The sequence below is a fragment of the Scleropages formosus genome, chromosome 4 (genome assembly GCF_900964775.1).
Source record: "Scleropages formosus chromosome 4, fSclFor1.1, whole genome shotgun sequence".
Taxonomy (NCBI): domain Eukaryota; kingdom Metazoa; phylum Chordata; class Actinopteri; order Osteoglossiformes; family Osteoglossidae; genus Scleropages; species Scleropages formosus.
The window spans coordinates 23,275,215-23,299,607 of NC_041809.1; the positions used below are offsets into that span (position 1 = coordinate 23,275,215).

The 24,393-nt window shown below is 46.3% G+C and overlaps 1 protein-coding gene across 3 annotated transcripts in view; it reads left to right on the forward strand.

The window, feature by feature from the left end:
* cadm2a (cell adhesion molecule 2a) overlaps positions 1-24,393 on the forward strand; it is a 292,739-nt gene that overhangs the window by 226,880 nt on the left and 41,466 nt on the right. For all 3 annotated transcript variants that reach the window (XM_029251282.1, XM_029251283.1, XM_029251284.1), the window contains exon 3: positions 6,634-6,783. In XM_029251282.1, coding sequence (XP_029107115.1) covers positions 6,634-6,783 — 150 coding nt within the window. The remainder of the gene's footprint in view (positions 1-6,633; positions 6,784-24,393) is intronic.

A 24,393-nucleotide genomic window follows, 5' to 3' on the forward strand; every position in this document is an offset into this window, starting at 1 on the left:
CCCATCTGCCTCTGGATGGCATTTCTGCCACCTGTGCCTATTACCGTGCCTCTTCATGGTGGTTGGAGGGGGGAGTTTGGTCTCCTCCGTGTTTCTTCATCAACACAGTAAACAAGCCGAGTGATTTACACACAAGTAGGGGGTGACTGCCTGCGAAAGGCAAACCCTTTTATCTTACTTCTATTGTAGGTGTTCCAGAAAGCAAAGAATAGAAACATCAACCAGCAAACAAGTAGCACAAACACGGTACCGTCTTCAATATGAATCAAGTGGCATTTGTAAAACAAGAACAACTGTGGGTGACTATTGTCATCAGAAATGTCAAGCAGTGCTGTATCCATACGCTGGATCGGAGGAAGAATTCACTCAGAAGCTGAAGACTAACTTCTCACTGGGTCTGGATTACCATAGCAGGAACTCACTGACAGTGTTCTGCTAGTGAAAAAATCACAAAACTTATCTCAGTGCTTAATCATATTGGGGTTCCGTCCTCTTCTTTTCAGCAGTTATGTCTTACTGCATTTTTGGGTCACAGGTGTGACAGATCAGTTTAATCAATTTGGTTGAGGGGATAAGGATTGAGCAGGAGTGGGAATTGACAACAGCGTGGAACAGATGACCAGCACACCAACAAAGAAATGATGTAGGACAGTGAGTGAAGCACACACACACACCCGCTGAAACCACTCGTCCCAAGCGGGGTCGCGGCGAACCGGAACCTAACCCGGCAACACAGGGCACAAGGCTGGAGGGGGAGGGGGCACACCCAGGATGGGACGCCAGTCCATCGCAAGGCACCCCAAGTAGGACTCCAACCCCAGACCCTCCAGAGAGCGGGACCCAGCCAAACCCGCTGCACCGCCGCACCCCCTAGTGAATCATCGCTAAGTTATTTTTTTTGGAGAATCTGACAAGGTTGGGGATATTAATTTCACATTATAGTATTTAAAGGCGCAGTAAGACATTGAAAACCACATCAGTAATTTGTTTCCTGTGTTCATGACTCACCTGATTGCACTTTTATCGATGCATATTAATTCCCTAATGGTCGAAGTAAGGCAGCTCCATTGTATCTTTTTTAACAACAAAGTCTACTTTTTTTTCTCAGATCCACATTATTTTGATGCATCTTTAAGAAAATGTGCATGAATTCAATTGCTTCAATATGGTCATCAGCCTGTCAGTAACATCCTTGTTGGGATGTCACCATAGTGGAGGAAATCCTGCTCCCTGGAGTTACAGTTCTTCATTGCTTGGAAGCTGGAGAAGTTAGTTATTGGTAAAAGCTACAGCTACTCTTAGAAGTGTTGCCTTCATTCCAGTCTGAGCTGAGTTTTTGTGCTTAGGATGTGAAAAAAACCTGTGTGTTTTGTTCCACAATATGTACGAAATGACCACGTTACGGATGCACTAAGAAAGCATTGAGGCCCACAAAATCTTTGCAGTGAGCTATAGACCGCGCACTACACCAGGGATTGTGACTTGAGGTAGTCGGTGCCGCGGCCTAGGTTTGTATATCGACGCTTTTTCCAGTTACCGATGAGGATGGAGGAAGGAAGACAGCAGGGATTGTCGTACCCGGAACATCGCTTTGTCCCCCCGGGGATGCATTTCAATAAGGCCGCACTGAGAGGAAGGGGTGGAGAGCTCACTCCACTGCTCAATTAGCTACACACTGGAACATGTTGGTCCTAATAAAATGATCTGAATGCAACCAGGTCCCTGTGGGCTGCAGCGGGACGAGGAAAACAAGGGTAATGCAAATTTCGTCTGCTCATAACCTTGCAGCAGATTGAAAAAGCAGACAGGCCAAGTCTGTGATTTTTTTTAAAGCAACACAATCACTTAATAATACAGATTTGGATGTTACTCCACTGTCATTCGGGCTACTTTTGCTTTTTACATTTATTAGCTAGCTAATATACCCATAGCTGGGACAGCCCAATTTGCAGTCTTTCAATGAGTAGATGACTCATTTGAAAGCTAAGTACTCCTACCTTCAAAGATTTGCAAAGTATTATCTGGTTGATGAAAAGCTTTTTTTAGTAAATGTTTTTCTGTTTCTAAAACATTTTAAACATTACTCTCCAAACATGGAAAAATACATCTTAGTGATGGTTCGTATGCTGCTACTTAAGTCCCATTGTGGGCTTCACCAGGTAGACATTATTAACCTTCATTTAGCTGATACCTTTGTCCGGAGCAACTTACTTTTGTAGAGTAAGTGCCATGCACAGGTTTGCCCGCAGGTACTGCAGTGTGTGTTTGCAGGAGCAATTCAGGGTAAGTACCTTGATCAATGGTAATGCAGCAGCAAGGGAATTTGAAACAGGGCCCCTCAAATTTGAAGACAGCAGCCCGAACACCACGCTACTGCTGCCCAGAAATGACTCACCGGTTCTTCGATGCAGTGGGTGTTTGCGTCACAATGAATAGAAATCCAACATTTGCAAAACTCAACACACGCTTCTCAGTTCAGTGTTACGTGCCTTTCTGCACACTGTGGCAAATTTATGTATGACCCTTACCTTTGGCCTTCCTTTAATTTCCCTGTACAGCGTAGAAGCCACACCGCATCCGCCCTCCAGCAAGACTTGAGAGAAACTCAGAATGTGACCCTTGTGTTACCTCTCACACTGCCGACTAGGGCTGTGCTTCCTTCCTCTTCACCTCCAGCCACGCGCTCTCTGGTGCCGCAGTTCCCTCAACGCATGTGAGCCCCTTTCTCCAATTAAATTTCCTCTTGCTATCAGAGACCGCGCCGAGGTGCCCGGGCATCATTGACTGGGCTCTCTACCTGCATCCGCCTTGTGCCTGGCAAGCCGTTGGCCATTCACTGAGGGCCATGTTCTCATTACCTGGGGCAGTCAGCTGAAACCTGCCGAGGCTTTTTTCAGCACGCAGTGACTTATTCCCGTGCCCTTAATTTCATACTCCCATCTAACGAGATTGATCTCTCTTTCTCCTTCATCTCATATCTATCCGCGCTGTAACAGGGCTGCCTGCCCCACTCGCGGGACTGGAAAAGTCATACAGAATGCCGTAAGTAACGCTACACACCCCACAATTAGGCAAATGTCCTCCCATTGACAGCAGGGAGTGTTATTTGCTGCAGTCTTGTTTTAGGAAACCAAAAGGGATTTCATTTCAATAAAAAGAACCGAAACCCTTACGTTTTTTTTCAGCTTCATGTATGTGCGGAAACAAATTGCAAACAAATAGGCAGGCTTATAAATCACAGGTGCTAACATACTGCTCACAATGCTCAAGGATGGCTGTGTGAAACAGCAAAGCCAAGGGGAAGCCTGGCTGAAAAAAAAACTCCTTATGAAATATGTATGGTTCTCACCCAGAGTAATACTGGTTCTTCGTCTCTTCCCGTCTTTCCCTGGACCATGGGAGACCTTAATCAAGGCTCCACTGACAAGGCCATAAGGTGTCTCTGCAGCTGAGGCTAAGATCTACCAGCCTTGGTGCTGTGGACCAAAGGGACGTCTCTTCAGGCTCAGGGTCCTACCGGTCCAGACGGACCCAGGCCTCTCATTTGCTTTCTAGGCAAACCAAGGATATTTTGTCCAGTCAGGGAAGGTTTGCTGCCACTACACCTGCCACAGGTAGCTCTCTCAACTCATTTGTGGATTCTTCGCTTCCATGCTTCCTGATGCTGAGCAAATATACTGCTTTTTCTTGACTAATTATAAACCAAAGCAGTAATGTGAATGTGAGTGGAGCATTTGGCCGCAATGGTGCGATGGCCTTTTCGGGGTCAGTGGCAGTGTCAGCGCTGCGCAACCGTCTGCGTGAGAACAGAGCGCAAGCCTCCACGCTCTTCCTCACAGTGAATTTGCCTGTTGAGCAAAATGCAAAGATGTGCTCAATTGCGGTGCACACTGTGCCTTCAATGGCACCAGCGGAGGCGATGAAAATGGCAGGCAGCAGTATGGACGAGACAAGACGATGCGAGATGACCTGAGCAGAGCCGCGTAGACACTTGGGAAGCCTACGTGAGAATTCTGACCGCCCCTTAACCGCTATCTCTATAAAACTCTGCATGGTCCTATGCTTTCGATGCTCTGTAAACCTGCTTGGTGTGAAGTTGTGTTTGTCTTCTTTACATAATTTGACAAAAAAGCTGCACTCTTTGGATACCAGTTAAATCAAACATAGCAGGAACATCAGTGTCATTGTCATCTCTTTCACTCCTCGATGATGGCAACTGGTATGCGCTTGTCGAGCCCAGGCTCTGGTATTTCGAATGTGAAGAGGCTGCGTGGTCGCCGCACCCCATCACACTTCCCCCACGTGCACACACTCTCACTATTCATCTGGAACCAACAGGATGGGTGAAGATTGCTTATCACATCAAGCTAATTGTTACACACACTCTAATTGCTTCTGAAAAGAAGGCTGCAAATTGCTTTCAAACACAAGGGCCCCCTCCCTCCCCCGCCTGGATTTCGAGAGTTTGTCCTGTTGGTCTTTCTGGTCTCCTATGACAAGTGACCCTGGAACATTAGAGACGCTGCTGTAACCCATCCCTGTCTTTGACATGCTTAGCATCCTCCATCTACACTCATGACAGTTTTGTTCGGTTATTATGAACGCGATTGTGTAGTCTGGATATTAATTTGCATGCAGTATTAACTGTGACCTCCAGCGTGACCACCGTTTGGATGAGCCGGACACTCTGTGTCTATAGACCCGTTATGTTCGTCTGCATTTCCACTGTCTGCAGTGATTGAATGTGTGTGAAGTCTATTCCTTGGCCGTGCAGTGTAAGACTTCTCAGTTAAACCTAGCTCAAGCTCACAGGGAAGGCTGCCTCCCTGCCATCAGGATGCACCTTCACTTAAGATGCCAGAGTTGTGTGGCACAAGACAGTACACACACTAGCTTCTCCATGGCACGGATATGCCAGGGTGCTGCAGGAGCAACTTCTCAGCCTTACTCTTGTGTCGGAGGGGACTGTGCCGTTTGCTTCAATTTTTTCCCAAATGCTTTTACAGTTCCTCACTGGAAAAAATGGTTTGTTCAAGAGAGAAGGCAACATTCTTTAATGCCAGTGTGTACCACTGGAAAAATGTATACTTTGGGTATATAACCTGTGCGCGCACACACACACACACACACACACACACATGTTATCCAAACCGCTTGTCCCATACGGGGTCGCGGGGAACCAGAGCCTAACCCAGCAACACAGGGCATAAGGCTGGAGGGGGAGGGGACACACCCAGGACGGGACACCAGTCCATCGCAAGGCACCCCAAGCAGGACTTGAACACCAGACCCACCGGAGAGTAGGAACCAGTCCAGCCCACTGCGCCACTGCGCCACCACACCCCCCTCTATAACCTATAGCTTTTACAAGTTTTAGTCACCCAGAATCTTTTTTATACAACCTATAGAACACTTTTTTCTTCCGGAACACGGCGAGCTTTCAGTTGAGCTGACAGTCTTCCAGTTTGATACACTAAAAGATGTTTATTTCTTTTTATCTAAAGGTTATGTATTTCCTAGAAGATGCAAATAAGAGTGCCAGGGGACTCTATACGACAGGGACAGTTCTTTGGCAGGGCACCAGGTGCTCGTGCAACATGGGGCTTGTTTAGCAAACCGTGCTGGTGCCGCTGGGCAGCGGTGACCTCCGCTGACATCCTCCAATCCGACTCTAATGTCAGAGCGAGGGACGGTCTCTCTGGTCCCGGCAGGAGATGGACTGCGTGTGCATACACGTGTACGTGTCTGTCCTCCTCCCACCCCACCCCACTCCAGAAAGCGCAATAGAGACAGGCTCCCGGCGTAGCACGTCAGCACGTTATCGGTTTTTTCCGTCTTTTTTGTCCGTTCTTCCAGTCTTCCGAGAAGGTATCGGTTTCTGAATCTCACGTCTGGCTGAGTTCAGTCAAGTCCAGGCAGGAGACTGTCTGTGAGATGCAATTAGGAGTCTTTATAAAGAAGGGAAGCGGTGATGTGAAACAGTGTAAGGTGACTTGCCATTCCCTGGCTCCGCCCACCGCGCACATTATGCTCGTTCATTCCCCATCACGGGTGGCTGCACAGGGGGTGGGGTGGGACACACCGCATCTTGAGCATGTGTAACTGGGTTGTGATGTCACCAAGGGGCCGCGCCCAAAGAGCGCCAGTGAGCCAACGACCCCTTCTCCTTGTAACCATGCAGACAAACCGCTCACGTGCATGTAAGCAACCCCGGCAAACTCAGGGATGTCCACAGATGCCCTGCCAAGGCCACCGTCCGCAGGGTTGCGCTGCGGGCCTGCTCTCGGCCGAGTTCTTAAAGCCGCTGTTTTTAGAGGAAGTGACCTCACCAGGGTTGTGAAGGTGTACGGCACTTTGTCCAGGTGATATGTCTTCGCATCCAGGCAAAGAGTTCAGTTAACAAATACAGAGTAAGATGCAATGAGATCCACGGAACCTGCAGCCCTCACGTGTCCCTGATTGCCCTCGTATTTATATATCCAGGGCTGCCGATGGCGCCGTTGCTTGCAGCGTGTGTGTCTGCATGGAGGAACCCTGTGGTGTGCGACTGTGGCTGGAGGCCGGCCCACCCCCCCGCTCGCCTCGCCTCGCTTCGCTCTGACCCCACGTCTCCTCCTTCTGGTCCCCTCGCAGGAAACCAGGGCCAGTTCCCCATCGTTCACAACGTGACAGTGACGGAGGGCGGAACGGCCAACATGACCTGCCGCGTGGAACACAATGACAACACCTCCCTCCAGTGGTCAAACCCTGCACAGCAGACGCTCTTTTTCGGGGACAAGAAAGGTGAGTACGCACTCGTCACCACCCCGCGCGTGCGTGCGTGCGTGCGTGCGTGTGTGTGTGAGAGCATTTGCTGTTTCAGATAGAACAGCTTCAGACTGAAGGATGCTCTGTATGTCTACAGACAAACAATAACAGCAAACTTCTAAAACACCTTTGTTTTGTTTCGTTTTGTTTGCACACATGAGCCCAGATCACTTACGTATGTAGTTTCAACAACTAAGCAACAAACATAATGAGTGCAGCCCCATTTTTTCAGCGTGCTGCCGCATTGATGTAACTCCATCCGAGGGCCGGCGTGAACCGAGCAGCTCTGCAGAGCGCTACGGTGACATCCTCCTCAGAGCTGAGGGGGAGGCCCCCCGGAACACTTCATTCTGACGCAGCCCGGCAATTAATGGTTTAGGCCGAATTTTAATGTGGCCTCCATTGAATGCTGTCCAAGTGTTTAATGGTGTGCAGTGCTGTCCTTGAGGTGATAATATCTTGGAAACATGTTGTCAAAACAGGAGAAGGGAGAGACGCGAGGCCTCCCTTCATCATTAGTTGTTCGACTGAACATTAGTGGGATGCAGAGACGTGACCTCTCAACCCCATCTGTGCGAACGCCGAACGCAGAATGGTTTTGATTAACAATTATTTTATTGTTCACTTACACTGCTGGATATGTTGACAGGAGGTTTCTAAGCGACTAAAAAGAACTTCCCCAGCTCAGGCAAGTCGTGGGACGTCAACCGCAGAGGACAAGAGGCCATGATGCTAATTTCACATCGAACCCTAGACCTGTGAGCGTAGACAGATGGATCTCCCAGTGCCCCAGAGGCCAGCCCTAGTGCCTGTATTCTGGGAAACGTCTACTTTTTGGCAGTTCAGTAATACTTTCTACATACGTTATTATTATCAGTATTATTATTATTATCACTGTGCATTGAGCTGTTGATTTCATACAGAGATTGACATTGTGAGGTTTGTACACAAAGCCACTTACAGTCATTAACCCATTTATATATGCTATACTTAATGAATTCTAGGCCTGGCTGGAGAGTGGGTACGTGCGGCACGATAGTGATGGGAATCGCCAGTCTAAGAACTTATTGACTGTATCACTTACATCTGAGTGGTTTTTACAGGAGCAGTTCAGGGAAAGTGTCTTGCTCAACGTTATGACAGCCCCGGTGCGATTTGAACCCGGGGCTTCAAATGGAAGGCGATGACCCGTTGCGGTACCCGCTGTGGCTTTGCTGGAGAGCCTGTACCGATGTGCTGCCACCAGACAGCGCGGACTGTGAAGGCAGGGAGTTCTTTACAGCAGCTGGTTTGGTCGCCGCCTCTGCCATGGGAAGAATCCCCATCCACATCCTCTCAGCCCCTCAGACTCACTGATGACCGGTGCCACCAGCGCTCACACACGTGCACATGTGCTGGGTGAAAGCGGGACTGCAACATGATTAATGACCAGGCCTTGCACTGTAAAAATGGAAAGAGGGTTGGAGGAGGAGAGGCGCAGGTGGTCCTGCGAAGGACAGATGCGGACCACTGGTCCAAGTAGATGTGGGTCCTACACGGATTGGACCCCATTCTGCACCATGCCATGCAGGATCCAGACCTGCCTTTGTGGTTCTTACTGATACTGTTGGAGTAAAAACATATGGTTCCCAAACCTTCTTCTTCTTTATTATTATTATTATTATTATTATTGTTTTGTCCAAGGTAACTTACAGTGGTTTAAAGAGCAGGGTATTCTTACTTTATCAGTTTGGGTAAAAACCTTGACTGACTGCCCCTAGTCATTAGGGTCGGTTTCTGGCAATGTCACTGTTTACAAATTCTATAATTAAGTGTCTCCATGCTATAAAAAATATTTGGAGCCACTGTTAGAAATGAACATATTTGGCAGTGGGGTTAGGAACAGGGACAGCAAGGGACTGCAGGGGAACGACCTTAACCCCAACATGACCAGCTAGACACACGGTCCACTTTGTTTTAGTGTCTTAATGAACAGGAATTCAACAGCTCGAGAATTCAGTGCATTCTTCACACTTCAGTGTCATGTGCCATGAAATGAATGAATGAATGAACATATATGTTTCCATTATTATTTGCTCATTATTTCCCTTGGCTTGTCTTTATTTAGCTTAATGTACGTATCAGACACACAATCATTTATTTACTTGACACAGTTCCCTTCCCTGGTCTAAAGTCTAGTTTCTGAAACATAGCGTCACATGTCACCTCTTATGTCTTCAAACGTGTGCATCTGAAATGCAGTGGAAAAGCACTGGTGTTTAAAATGTAAATCCCAGGGAAAGCTTAATTCTTGGTCCCCCATCTTGGACGCTCTGGACGGATGTACTTGATGTCCATTGTGCTGTTTCATACCTTCCTCTGCAAGCTTTGTGGGGCCTGAGGAACACTGTGCCCCCTCCCACCCCCAGCACTCAGTGAGCAATGCCTGCACCTCTATGCCTGGGGTGAAGAACACTGGTGTTAAGTCACATTGCTCTCCTCCACCACCCAACCCTCATCAGCACCACAGTTCTCCGTGACTTTGTTAGAGGCGACAATGGCCGTCATCGATCATGGCCAGCAATTCTCCACTTTCCTCATAATGTATGTTAGCTGAAATATACAGTATAAGTTCTTGTGTGTCGAGTTTTATGTTTCAGCTCACACATCTGAAATTTCCTGAGGATGCAAAGCCTTGGATTGCCAATGTTTTGAAATATGGGTCAACCACATCACTGATTTCTACAGGCACTGCTATTCAGTAGGGAGCTCTTAAGCAACATGGGACCGGTCCTGTGGTAGCCTTCGGCATAAGTTATGCGTTAGCACCCTCGCAACAGCCAGCAGACCGCAGCCGCCAAACAATGGTCCTTATCGATTTCTCTCTGCATGCCGTAGATGCTCACAATGCAGCAGAAATGAGTTTGATAATATCCACACCGATTTCCAGGTGTTCTATTGAGTTTAGATCTCGCCCCTGGCTTCCTTGGTTTCTAATTGATTTCCTTGGATTTTCATTCCATGTCCTCTCTCTGTCTCGCTGCTTTTCTTTTCTGCCGAGAAGCTTTGCTTCATCTTGTTGGAGAACATTCAACCTTGAGCTTCACCAAAGACAAAAACCAGGAGCGGCACACATTTGCCAGTCAAGACTTTTGTACAGATCTCATGTGCTATTGACCACTTCTGCGTGGCACACTGTTTTACTGCGCGTTCCCACTTAGGCGCGGTGTCCCTGCCGGCCATGCCAATACCTGTCAGTGCAGCTGATCGAAACCCACGCCTCGCGTTGCCCCCTGCTGTTGTGCGTGCGGTCGGACTTCTGCAGCAGTTCCTCAGAACTCTTCCCAGCCCCCCCAGCCGTGCACCTCGGTCTTTCTTACACCGTACACTCTTACTAATACTGCATGCTGTTTGTGTCGCTTCCATCCATGCTGCCGGTGTGTTCTTTTGTGTTGCCAAGGGCTCCGCTTCTCCCATCCCCAACCTCTCATTCCCTTTCACTTTGTTTCTGAGCCCCAAATGGACTGTTTTATTCACTCTTTAACGGGGTACAGTGAACACAGAAGTGTTGATATATCTCTCTTGGCTCCCCACTGTCATCTCAGTGCATAATTCCTTTACTTGAAAACATGTCAATACTCAAGATTCCATTTGCTCTCCAGCTTTTTTTTGGCTTTTTGCTGTCTTACAGAGGAACGTCTGTGTGAGTGTGCGCGTGCGTGTGTGTGTGTGTCTTTGTGCGCTATGTTATCTCTCTCCAACCAAAAGAAATAGAGTTTTTCAATTACCTGTAATTCCCCACACTACAATCCACACTCGCAGGCTTGCTTGAAGCCACCGAGTCTGCAGCACAATTTAGAGCGTCCGCAGTTCCAGTGACCTGCAGAGCCGCAAGGCCCGACACATCCCTTTCGCTCGCACCCCCCAGGAGGGCAGAGGACTGCCGGTCAGCCCATTTGTCCAGTCATCTGTGTCAGGGGTTTTTACAGGGCACTGGGCTGTGTCTGGAGGAGCGTTCGGACGCGATGAGGTCCACAAGTCCAGCCAGAGTTTTAGACACGAAGCTCGTGCGGAGCAGTTTGGCCTCGGTGGATTTAACCAGTTGGGGCGGTGTGGCTCTTTAACGAGGTGATGTTCGGGTATGGTGGGGTTAACACAGCAGAGCAGTTTGGGCTTTTTTGGGGTTTTCCAGAGGGCAGCGGTTCAGCTTGGGTTAAAGGTTCGTTCTTTCGTTCTTTGGAGCAGCTTGGTAGGGTCTGCAAGAGCAATGATCTGTAGACAAGGCATCATGAATGTTTCATCTTACCGAATGAAGTCAGGGTGAATTAAAAGGGGGGACAATTGAGCGAAGGGGGGCTACCAATTACAGCCCCCCCAGCTCTCAGGGTGAGTGCCTCGTTAGAAGAACCATCCATCACGTGCGTGCTGTGGGTGTTGCTGAGCAGCACAGAGCCGTCATTATCCTCCAAAGGGTCCAGCAGACACGCGGTCCGGAGCTGTCAGAACCAAGCAGCAGAGCTCCTCGGAACTTACCGGGGAGACAGTCCCGCCGCACAACCTTCTCCTTTACAGCCAGCTTTCACCCTTTGATTCCTGCCTACCGCCGCCCAAAAGATACTCGTACTCTTTCTTCTGTTGATGTAGCGTGTACAGGGAGCATGCCTTTCTCTGTATAAACCAAGATTAGAGCTGTATGAGGTCCAATCTTCAGTGAATGAGCTTTTAGCACCTCATTTAGCTAATGCAAACGATTACACACATGTTCCAATGCATTCTAATTTCATACAGCCCTTACAGGTTATACCCAGCAGTGTACTGTAAATCAGCTTAATGAAGTAATTCAGATTTAATTGGATCAGACGTCTGCTGGGGAGGGGAGAGGATGGTTGCTCCATTATGCACAAGTATGAGGTTATGAGTGTGTAAAAGGAAGGTTTCGGTAATTCGGTGATGGTATGTTATATGTGCGTTTTAGGCTCGTGAGGCAGGGCCCAACATAAATCATGCTGGCACCAGTTTTGTGCGTTTATGACGTACTGTACGTGGACAAAGAAGCAGTAGAACATCTCGATGCTGTCTTCGTTCACAAGCGTGACCTTCCTCAGGTGCCCTTGTTTCACGTGTTCTGAAAAGTGCGTCAATTGCCGTTCAATTCATTTAAGGTTCCTCTTGGGATTAAAGCATCACCGTAAATCAATTAGCCGTTGCTCCTGTGATTTAATTGTTGATGTTCTTTTGTGCGCCTCACACCCCCTTCCTGGAGCTGTACTTCGCCAGCTCGACTTATCAGTGCATTTTGTGTTTTTTTTTTCCTCCTCCCCATCCTTTTCCATTCAGTTCTTGGCTTTTTCTTTTGGCCACACCACAAAAGCACCTCTTATCTTGCACATAATGGTTACTATGCTGTCCAACGAGACACCCTTTTCATCTCGCCCACAAATTTATTTTCAGCGCGATTCCCTCTCGTTCTGGGGCAGGGGTTTCTTGGCGGTGAGGTTCTCTGCAGAGCTGCAGCCGTCGAGCTCGTCCACCGTCCTCTCTCCGCTTGGCCAGGACTGCAAATTAATTACCTCGTTCCTCCAGGTCATTTTGGCATGGTGTTAGGCTCTGCGTGAGAAGCCTCAGGCCACTGTTTAGTAACCCCACCCTTATGTCTCGATCCCCGGGGAGGACCGTGGTCTCCAACTTGTTCCATTTTGTCCGAAAAGCACATCCAGTCGCTGTGAGCTATATAACTGTCACGGCGTTCGTGTTTTTCTTCTTCCCTGCAGTCTGTTCCTTTTCCTCCAGGAAGAGCTAATCTGACAAACTGTGGAGACAGACATGTCTTTGAAGGGCCAGGACCAACATTTTAAGGTCCAGGGCGTACCCTCCTAGCCTAGTGCCCAGTGATTCCAGGATAGGCTCCAGGGTGCTGCAACCCTGACAAGTACAAGCAGTTAATAAAAGTGAGTGAGTGAGTGAGTGAGTGAGAGAGAGAGAAACACCAACCTTCTGCTCCTGCATGGAATTCTCACCACTGGCACTCTACTGGATGTTTTAAGACACCAGTTCTCGCTTTTCTGAAAATCTGGCTGTCATATGTCAGCCTGACCCCCACATCCTTGGGAAGAAGCACATCATGCAGTGACCATGGGAGCTGGTCACAGGCTTTCTACATGGGGAAATCTTCTACTCAGCGAGATTTCCCCTGGAGTTGGTCAACACGTAGGCATCTCCCATACTGTGACAAAGTAGGCCTAGAATTCTTACCCAGCATCCAGCCAGAAGGATCCTGACACAACACAAGTCTCACAGTGGGATTTTATTAAGTGCTAAGCCTTCAGGCTGTATGAGTTTAATATAATGGCACATAAATCGCAGGTGCTGAGGACTGTCTGATTTGAGCACAGGTGGGATTTATGAGCGGAACTTCCATTATCATCACATACCTTTGTGTTTGTGGGGGGGTTACGTGGCACCGACTGGGTCATACAGTAACAGTGGGGTTTAATTGAAACGCTGCCACCTCTGGCTCCCGCTGGGTGGATAGATGGCTCGGCCGAATTCGTAGCGCTAAAGGGGTTCCGGGCAGGCCTTGAGCTCCATTCTTTAGCCTGGAGAGCATTAATCTCGATGCCGAAGGCGCATTATAAAAATAGCCTCGGCGCTCGATTGGCGGGGTTATTCCTCTGACGGCACGGTGAGCCCCGCTGTGCAGTTTTTAATGGGATACACTAAACACAAAAATCACCTGCCTGCCACAGATGCAGACCAGGGAACCAGGAGCCCTTCAGGCTGCACAGCTTCACTTTAGCTTTGTTTGTTTTACTGGTGACCAGGGTCTGGCCTGACTGCTGCTTCTGATAGTCGAAGAGAGCAAGTAAGGAAAAAAAGAACAACTACACAGAGTAGCCGTTAAACAGCTTAAAAAGGCTTTGCTGAGGAACAGGCTTGTGAGGAGAGCTCTGAAATGGAGGATCAGTTTGTTATCATACAAAAGCAGGTGCAGATGCACGTGTTACTCTGAAAATTTAACTGGTGCTTGAGTAGGCAACAAGCTGGGTGGCACAGTGGTGCCGCAGGTAGCGCTTTTGCCTTATAGCACCTAGGTTGCTTGGGTGTAGGTTCAAACCCTGTCTAGTCTATCGGGAATTTGCAGCTTGTCTATGTGTCCATGTGGGTTTCATCTAGCTGCTCTGGTTTCTTCCCACAGTTCAGGTAAACTGGATACTTTAAATTGCTTGTACTATGAAAATGTGTGTGGCTGCCCTGTGATGGACCGGCATCCTGTCCAGGATCTACCGCTTCTGGCTTCTCACCCAGTGTATCTGGGATAAGTTCCCCACCGCTACGACCCTGACGTTCAACTTTACGATGGTACGATAGCGATACGCATTTAGTAGAAACCGTACTTTGAATTTTGATTTTGATTCCCGGGCAAGCGATATGCGATATGCTACTCTCTCATGATGCTGGGTAGAGGCAGCAATCCGCATCTCCCAGTCTGTCACGCAGTCACTAGTGTATACAACCGATACTCTACAGTGTTCCGTGTTGCCAGCGTTTTTTTGGATACCCCCTGTATCTACGCTGTGTTTTGTGCATCCATCATGTCTTCGAAACACCCATCTGTGTCTCCTCCTCTTCCTGGTGAGAAGAAGAAGAGGAAAGCAATTACTCTTGAGAAGAAACTCAAGATAATTGCCCAGCATGAAGGTGGCAAGCCCGTAATGGCCATCGCACATGAACTTGGACTTTCTCAATCGACTATCTCGACCATCTTAAAGGATAAGAAGTGACGATGTTCGGTAGATTAAGTGTATTAAATGTGTTTTTGACTTACGATATTTTTGACCTATCGGTACAAAACCCCATCGTAAGTCGGGACCGTCTGTACTTTGCTTTCATATTACCAGCTACGCTTATTCTGTGGTATCTCCATCTAGAAATTTTACATCAAAACATCTTACAAGTCTATGAATAAACAACTCAGTTTCTGTAATAGACTATAAACAGACCCCCTGATTCTGGCAAATAAATATATAAATATATATTTTTTACTTGTTCAACAGTCATGCACAAAGATGACTTCCCTTCGCTGTCATAAAATGTCACTTACAAGTTATAGAGATAAATGGACCATCTTGTGAGTGCAGGCATTTTGTGCTTATAGAATTAAAAATAACTCATTTAGGGAGACAGCTACAGGACCAAGTCAATGTTTCTTTGCTTTGTGAAGATGATAACAGCCTCTTGGGAAAACAGACCAAGTAAAATTTTCACATGCAGCCTAAAACTTTATTTCACAACTAGGGAGACAACTTTTCTTGAAGATAAACTTATGCAGATTTCTTTAAATCGAATGAACTTTGTTAAGGTCAGCTGTCTCAGTTGGATAGATACCAGCGGTTAATACTACAGATATACTCTATCCAGCAGCTAGTGAGGGAATTTGTAATGTTTCATAGTGCTTGTGATTTTAATTTCAGATTTTAATGATGGACAGTGTTTGGTAGGGAGCATTAATAGCGCTCTAGTAACACGATGTCACCCTGACCCAGTTCGCTCAAAGTGCTGATGATGTTGCGGAGATCTGAATGCATAATCTGAATATTTATAATGAACGTCACTGAAGCTTTAATTCATCTGTTATTTGTGAGTTCTAAAAACTTAAGTTACTACAAGTGTCAGTTATCACCAAACTAACAAACAAATATCTGCAGAGATACTTGTATTGTTTTGAGAAAAAGTCTGCAATTTGGAATTATCTACATTTCTGCACAAATGGCTCCTAAAATGTGATCTGCTTTTCATCTAAGTTATAGTAATAAAAATCAACACTATTATTTAACAAGCAAGCACAACATTTTACGTGTCAATATCTCTGCTGAACAAATGGTCTGAATGCTTGAGGTCTCTGGATAAAATATACAAATCCTTATATTTAGTAACTAGTGGAACCTGCCTTATGGGCATGAACCTCAACTGAATGTTTTCTGTAGTTGTTGATGAGAGCTGTGCAGCGGTTAGGAGGTGTATCGGCCAATTGCTCCATACAAAACTCTTTCAGTTTATGTATGTTGATGTTTTCAGGATGTCTTGGTTTGACAACCAGTTTCAGATTACACCATGGCACTTCTCACAACTGTAAACATCATTTGAAGAAACGTATCATAATTTTACACAACACTGTTTCACCTACAAATGTTTGGAATGACCATGGAATTACCATATTTACTGATATAGCCCTGATATAATTGTGCAGTATTTGCGGTATATAAATGAATTCAGAAAGAAGCCGGGCTAATGCTATGGGCATTGATTATTAAATTAGGAATCTAATAAAATATTGTCAGAACTGAAGGGCAGAAATGGGTATATGTTTACCAACCAACTATATCGTCAGGATTTTTCCAATAGTTACTGGACATCACTAGAATGATAAACGGTTTACTGTACCCATTGTGTCTACAGTCACTGCTAATTGTCTTTTTGTAATCAGATATTTTTTCACATTTACATTTGTTTGGACAGCCTATTTAAATCATTTGCAGTACAGGCAGTCCCCGAGTTACGAACGTCGGACTTACATACAGCCTGTTCTTACGAACCACCCCCTTATTGACCGGAAGTTGATTTTTATTCTCATCCTTAAGTAACAATCAAATGAAAACTTCATAATTAAGCCTATTGTTTTAAAAATTCAAGTTACTGTATGTGCAATGATTCGTAATTATAAACGGGCGCTACTTTGTGAAGTGCATCAAAACATTGCGCATCTACAGCGGTTTGTCGGCTCGTGGGCGGGCCGCGTGAGCCCAAGGAAGGACACACTTCCTTCTTTTCCTGTTGACAGTGTCTCGTGTGTTACTGTATTTGGCTTTAATTTCTTTGTTTTTACCCTCCTAACCATGGCACCAAAACGTAAATATGATGCAAGTGATGATTATGCATCCAAGAAAAAGGAAATGATCACAACTGAAACTAAAGAGTAAAAATAATGCGAAAGGTGAAACGCCAACGAACAATGGAAAAGCAAACATTAAAGTTTCTTTAATGCTTTTCACAGCCACATGCACACACACACACACACACACACACTCTCTCTCTCAAAAGACACTTCTTCCCAGTTGCAGAATGTCACTCCAGACAACACTCGTCATCCCCCCCCCGACTCACATTCTCAAACCTCCCTCGCTCTGTCCTTCCAAGTCCTGTCCCTCATTGTTCCCCAGTCCAGGTCCACGTCTCTTTGATAACGACCGCCCGCCTTGTCCCTCGACCACGATTTCAAATCCTTGCCTCTGTTATTTCGTCGATCAAGCGACCATTCGCCCGTCCCCGACCACAAAAACACGTCTAGTCCTTTGATCTGAATAAATGATCCTGCACTTGGGTCCAGCCTCCTCCATGTCCTCTGTTAATCATCACAGCAGTAACATTTATTCGCACTCTGTCTTTCTGTGTCTCTCTCTTTTATAAATACTGTTAATTATTTTTATTTTTACATTTAGATTTATTCATTTAGCAGATGATTTTCTTCAAAGCGACATACGTCTCATTATATCATCATTACATAATTGTATTATTATTATTATTACTATATTGCTATATTAAAGATGTTTTAGTGTATCCAAAGTGTTTCTTTAATGTTTTTATGCATAGAAAGGTATACGATATAGGATATACTAAGTCAAATATTTGACAAACTGACGTTAAATACCCACCATACCTAACTGTACCGACTTACATTAAAATCCAACTTAAAGACGGACTGAGGACACAGAACTCGTTCGTAATTTGGGGACTGCCTGTAATAAATTTATGGATTCGTTTTCTAAAAATGAAATGCAATTTTAGGGTTGTTATGATCAAATTACTAATACACCAACAAAAATCTGTATTGAACATACAGCAATTTTTGCTGACCTTAGTTTGCTGTGTGTTAGAAATTTCGATTTTAACCTCAATTTGTGGCCAACATTTTACCTGTTTCCAAGTTTATTATTAGAATTAATTTAGCTGACACATTTGTCCAAGGGGACTTACAGTATAACCAACCAACATTATACTAATTTCCCCAGACATAAAGCAGTATGTTCATGCTATATCAGATCTGAGTATGTACCTTCAACAAGGGTACTACAGCAGAAGTGGAGTTCGAACCATGTACTGCCTGGTGGTTGGGACCATTGCCTGCCAATCTGACAGTTTTTTAAGTACAGTGATTAATAGTCTCTCCATGCTGGGAAAAATGTTTCAAGCCACCATTGAAAATGAACATGAACATTTGGCAAGAAGAATGTGTATACTCATGTGTGTATCTGCATTCATATGCAAAAGCATAATAAGACCACTAAGTTAATCAGTGTAATTATTATCAGCTATTTCATATGCTGTTATAATCAGCACATATTCAGTGGGAGTTCTTGTGTACATTTTATAGAAATCTATTAAAAAATGTCAGTGTTCTGACTGGCTGAAAACACAGAAATCAGTGTTTTTAAGTGGATGTGAATATCAGATGTATTAAGATGTGGGCAACGTTCCATAGATTTCCTCATGGCCAAAGTGTCACGGGTACGGGCAGTGATGCAGTGACAGCAGATGCACAGCTGAACGACCCCAGAAAACTGAACAACACTGGTGAAAATGCCCTGAGATTAAGGCAGCACTAATCTGTTAATTAATATGTTCACGATGGCTTTTTACGTGCAGTGAATCGCACATTTTTGTAACCGAACAAGTTTCAGATGTGGGCTCAGTACTCAGCTTTTGTATTCTGGTTATGCAACACTGGTACATGTGTTCTGTTAAAACCCAACCCTGATTGCTAGTCAGATCTCAAACCTTCTCCTGCATCTGTAAAAATGAAAGGAGAAAAGAGCAAAGAAGCAGTGTTTTCAATGGAATTCCCAAATTTCGACCTTGGTATAAGGCTTTGAATGAACCTGATGGTGTATTGATTAGCTGCAAAGCCGGATTGTCTTTTAATATACCTCAGCTACAGAGCTCTGACACTATAGACTGTTACATTACATTTTTCGATAATTTTACTGACATTATTTTAATTTTTTCGAATGAGCAGTTGCAGCAAAAGCGTATGGTGTGCTCTGTGTGACTGCTGCAAACTTGGAGGGTGTTTGAATATGAGGTGTATGTGTGACCTAGCAGGTGTCCTACATGACAGGCATAGACCCACGGTCAGCTGTAGGACTTCCATCCACACAGCTTCCCGCTGGAGCGCAAGGGGTGGCCCATCGGTGTTCCTTCGGCTATAGAGGGTGCCTTGGTCTGTACTTTGAGCTGTTTGTATTTGAGATAAACAAGACCACTCAAGGAGAGAGCAATAGGAGACAAGCGGGAGAGAAGGAATGACTGATATTAGCACACCCTCAATCTTGTTGACCTTTGGTGATGGGGCCCATCTCAGCTGCCCCCCCAATTTCTAATGCCCTAACCCTCCTCTGAAGTGTGGCTGAGTCAAGGGGAGGGGTCTGCCACCAGCTGCTCCCCCTTAGGAGGATGATGGATCATTCTAGCTCTGGTCTGCACTCTTCTTTCATCCATTAATGGAAGTTACAAGAGACAATTGGTAGCATCAAGGGGTGCGTGCGTGTCGGTGTGTGTCTGTGGTGCGGTGGATGGGTGAACACGGCTCTGCCAGAGCAGTCAAAGCAGACCATATGTGTCCCGTTTAACTGTCGAATCTCCCCTTTCATACACTGCCAGCTTGCGAATTATTATGATCATTGAATGGGACACGTGAAGACCCAGTTGTCGGAGGCAATATTCATTATAATTTGCTTCTCTTCTCCCTCCACCGGGAGTGTAATTAATCCGATCTCAACGTTGTTGCTGAGAGTCCCCCGTGACAGTGAGTAATAGCAATTAAAGTTTGGGTGTTTGTTAACGTTTTAATCAATTTGAAGCCATAGTCTCATTTGTAGTAAAACTGATAAGTGGTTCATCGTGATGCATTACCTGGCATCATCCTTTTACCATCTATGGGCATCTGTTTTCCCGAGGTTGGGCCACGGTAGCGCCGTTTCTCCACTACAGCTGACACTTTGGCACTCTCGCCTTTCTATCAGCCCCCTTTGAGCGGATGTAACACTGCGAAGCGAGCTAGTCTCCAAAAATAGTTTGGTTGAGAACGTAAAGTTGTGTGAGTAATTGAATTCATGAAAACGAAAACATGATTATGCAGCCAATTGCTTCTGCTCTGTGTTCATTAAAATGCTCAACAGAGCAAGATATTGGATGAATAATTGCGATGATGAGAATGAAAGAACGCACACTCAGTTTGGAGATGGTCGTATGAATAGATCTGCACCGTCATTACAACAGGCGTGCTCGAGATGCTTCTGCCCGATACCTGCCTTGTAAACCTGCCTAATTTGTCTTTATGACTTCGTGCTGCGGTGATTATTGAGTTTTATGGCGACTAAATCAAGATTGGTTGCCTTCTATTTTTATTTATTTTACTGTGTTTTTAATTGAACAGGCTGCATCTGTCTCTCTTTTTCATGAAAACTGTGTACGAAATAAGCGTGTTCTTTTCATGTTGTACACATGCTGCCCTGCCTCTATTAATGCACCATGAGGCAGCCATGGGCAAGACTCGCCACCTTGCCAGTACTGGTCGATCAAGATAGAGCCGATGAGCATCTGTGTTTGTATCTATTCTGTCCGCTAATTAATCTTCATCACTGGCTGGAGAGGCGTTCAGACAGGATTTTGACTTAAACCAAAAATTGATGTGTGGCTTACAGCCTGCATCACCGCAGCTTTTCACAGAATCTGAGAGCATTTCCCCCCCCGCTCGGTGTGTCTGTTGCACAAACTCTGTGATGTCTATAGCTAGATAGTTTGTGAAAAATATGGGAAATAAAACTCCCTGATTCTGGCAAAGGAAAAAAAAATTGTGCATGTGTGTGGGTCTGGGGTTCTAGTCCCGCTTGGGGTGCCTTGCGATGGACTGGCATCCCATCCTGGGTATGTCCCTTACCCCTCCAGCCTTGTGCCCTGTGTTGCCAGGTTAGGCTCCGGCTCACCGTGAGCCTACTTGGGACAAGCGGTTTCAGACAGTGTGTGTGTGTGTGTGTGTGTGTGTGTTTGCCCTTGCTGTTGAGACTGAACTGCAGTACTCTGTATCTTACACAGCACCTTGGCTGGATTTGCCATTTGCTCCTCAGTTTGGCGACTTCGCTACCATATCAGAAAATATTTCTGTTTCGAGCCTGTGATCTGTGCGTGTATCAGTGTCGTGTGCGGGTACAGATACTGTGCTGGTCACAAGTTGGTCTGTATTTTAGTGTCCCTCCCAGAACCAAATGGTGACAGCATTCAGCAAGGTTTTCACAACTTCTCCTACCTGTCACCTAGTCTACCAGTTATAATAATAATTGGATTAATTTTCTTAACAGAGGCATTTTTGCTAATCAACTTGCATACATTGCAGTTTCCCCCTATCAGTGTACACAGCGGAGTATTTTAAGCACACACACACACACATTTTCAGAACCGCTTGTCCCCTACAGGGTTGCGGGGAACCGGAGCCTACCCGGCAACACAGGGCGTAAGGCCGGAGGGGGAGGGGACACACCCAGGACGGGACGCCAGTCCGTCGCAAGGCACCCCAAGCGAGACTCGAACCCCAGACCCACCGGACAGCAGGACCGTGGTCCAACCCACTGCGCCACCGCACCCCCTTATGTATTTTAAGCATTTCAGGTTAATTACCCTGCTTATGTGAATACCAGGTACCCTTCTGGGACTTATCCCAACAAACGTTCGATGAACATTGCAGTTGCTTTACCACCTTGCTGCCGATTGTCTTTTTCCCACTTTGTGAGAGCAGGTTGTAGTGGGTTAGGTGGGAGTATCGTGGCACTGCTGTCCGTTGTGCAGTCCTGAGCAGTACATTCTCATTATCGTGATGCGGTGATGAAGCCGTGTTTAATTTTTTTACCTGGTCTTGTAGCCGTGCACAGCCATCCATACCGAGGGCAACAGTCCACTCGAGGATACCGCTCTCTTCCTGTGTATAATTATAGCGGATAGCTACTACTGCTGTCCTGACCGACAGCGATTCTCTCTCTGCTCCGGCTCTGGGAGGGAGGAAATAAAAAGCAACTATTGGGAAATACAGAATTCATTGTACACATAGTTCATAGAGCACCTTGTCTTCAAGCATTACCTGGAAATGTTAAAAAAATCCCTACATTTTAATGACTAGGCCTTCGGCGAACAGCAGTAACAGTTGTGCTGGAAAGTATCTGTGTCTTTCTTTCTTATTTTCTTATCTGTCGGTTTTCTTTTTCCTTACAACTGCCACCTCTGTTATACACATATTAGCACAGATTTTTTCGGAGTACCCTTAGTAGCCAGTGCTGTAGCAGAACAGCTGAAGTAAGGCAGCAAACGCACATACTGGCAGAGCCTGTGATTCCAATAGACCGATGACTCAGTGAGTCGTTGCCAAACAAGCCCAAGCTGATGATGTGTTTCTGCTTCAAGTCCTCTTCAGCCAAGTAACAAGCTGGACCAGGATCATGCTTTTTCCACTGATCTGGGTGCTTCCAGAATCTCAAAATCAACCCGAGAAGGGGGCAATCAGAAAAGGTGCATAAACTACGGGAGGTATCAGCAGGCCACAGCAGGCCACAGCAGTCCACAGCAGGCCTTTTCCTGCAGCAGGGCTCTGTCGTGGCCAAGCATCAACAAGCCATCAGAATGATGGCATCAACACATTGAGTGGATCTCAGCACGGCAGCTCTCCACCTCCCTTCCTAGGGGACGCTTAAGCCCAGACCTTTTAAAGTGGTTTGTTTGCGCTGCGACGTCCCTGACTCCTCAAATCCTCCATCAGACGAGTGGAAATGAGGCGTCTTGTGGCAGACGGCCAGACTGAGATCCCCGTGCCGGTTCTAATGGGACTCTAAGTGCAGGGCATCACCTGAGGCCAAATGGACCAGTAATGGCCTCTCGCCGGCACCACTCCTCAAGTCACATTCCGCTCGGGTCATCCTTAATACCGAAAAAACACCTGTCATTGTCACCTGTCACCGCTGTTCTCGGTCATGATTTATTTACTTTATTGTTTAGCTTCATATACAGCACATACATCTGTGACGTGGCGGAATAATTTTTTTGCCGTGTTAAAAATTTATTAGATTTCTGCAACATTAGGGACATATTTGGCCTGCAGATTAAATTTTTGGATTACCGGTGAAGGAAGCTCTTGGCGGATTTTTAAACTCATGGGTCACTCACTGGGTGTGAATGTTTTCAAGCTTACGAATATCAAATATTCAGCTGTGCAGTTTTCCCATTTCTCTTTCTGCTTGGCCGTCTCGTAGCTCAGAGATTCAGGGATGAAGGCTCTGGCACTTTCCGTGCTATTTTTCCCTGAGCCATGTCTGAGGGAGCCTAGCTGTTGGGAGCAAAAGAAGAACTGACAAGTACATTAGAGATAAATGCCTTAGAGGTGAATTTCTGTCCACCTCTGGGTCAAACAGAAGTAAGTTTGGTGCTTTTGTGTCAAAAAGTTTTCATTCCCACACTGATTCCTTGGAGAGCGAACAAAATAAAATAAAAAGGCAAGTTGTAAATTTCCCAAGATCCCAAGCAAGTGGGGTGTGACAGCGCAAAGCCGTAAAGCACATCCAGTACGGTTCAAGGAGGGAACGGAACGACTCTGGTAGATCGGCATTCTAATTGAGCAAAATTAAGAGTCTGTTTTATGGCAGGTTTTAGCCCCCACCGTTATTTAACTGTGAAGGGCAGACTTTTGTCAGTTCTGTGGTAATCGTAGCACACAGTTCTCCGGTTGACTTTCATGCATTTTACAGATTTAAATGGTTATTTTCACACTTGTTCTTCTCACAACCACTCCTTTGACGTCCCTCCTTATCTCCCATCATGCATTTTCAGTTGCATCTTCTAAGTTCATCCAGTTACTGGTGGCATGTATATAAAAGGTTCCCATTCTCATTCAGTGTATAGGGAGCAAGGCAGTGCAGTATTGTGGTACACAAATAGGTCCACATGACCTGAAGCTCCACAGTACCAGGAGGCCCCCTTGGTGCTGTACCCCAGAGCAGGATATTTAACCTGGATGCTTCCGTTAAACACCAAACGGCTTAAATGTGTCAGTGCTTTTGAAATGGGTTTGTTAAAACTTCAGTCTAAGCTCATCACACACACACATCACATGAAACTGCTTGTCCCATACGGGGTCACGAGAAGCCAGAGCCTAACCCAGCAACACAGGGCATAAGGCTGGAGGGGGAGGAGACACACCCAGGACAGGACACCAGTCCATCGCAAGGCACCCCCAGCAGGACTCGAACCCCAGACCCAACGGAGAGCAGGACCCGGTCAAACCCACCACTGCATTGCGCCACTGTGCCCCCTCAGTCTAAGCTGCTCTAAGTAAAAGTGTTCACTGAGTGTCACGCGGAGCCGAGGGAACCGGAACGGCTGGACCCCAGTGCAGGATCGTTCGTCTGGACTCAATGAATCAGGCGAGTTCTCGGTGTCGGGGACAGGCGAAGGGTTGGTCGATTGGCAGTCGGAGTTAGAGCGAGGATCTGCGGACGTGGTCAGGGGACGAAGCGA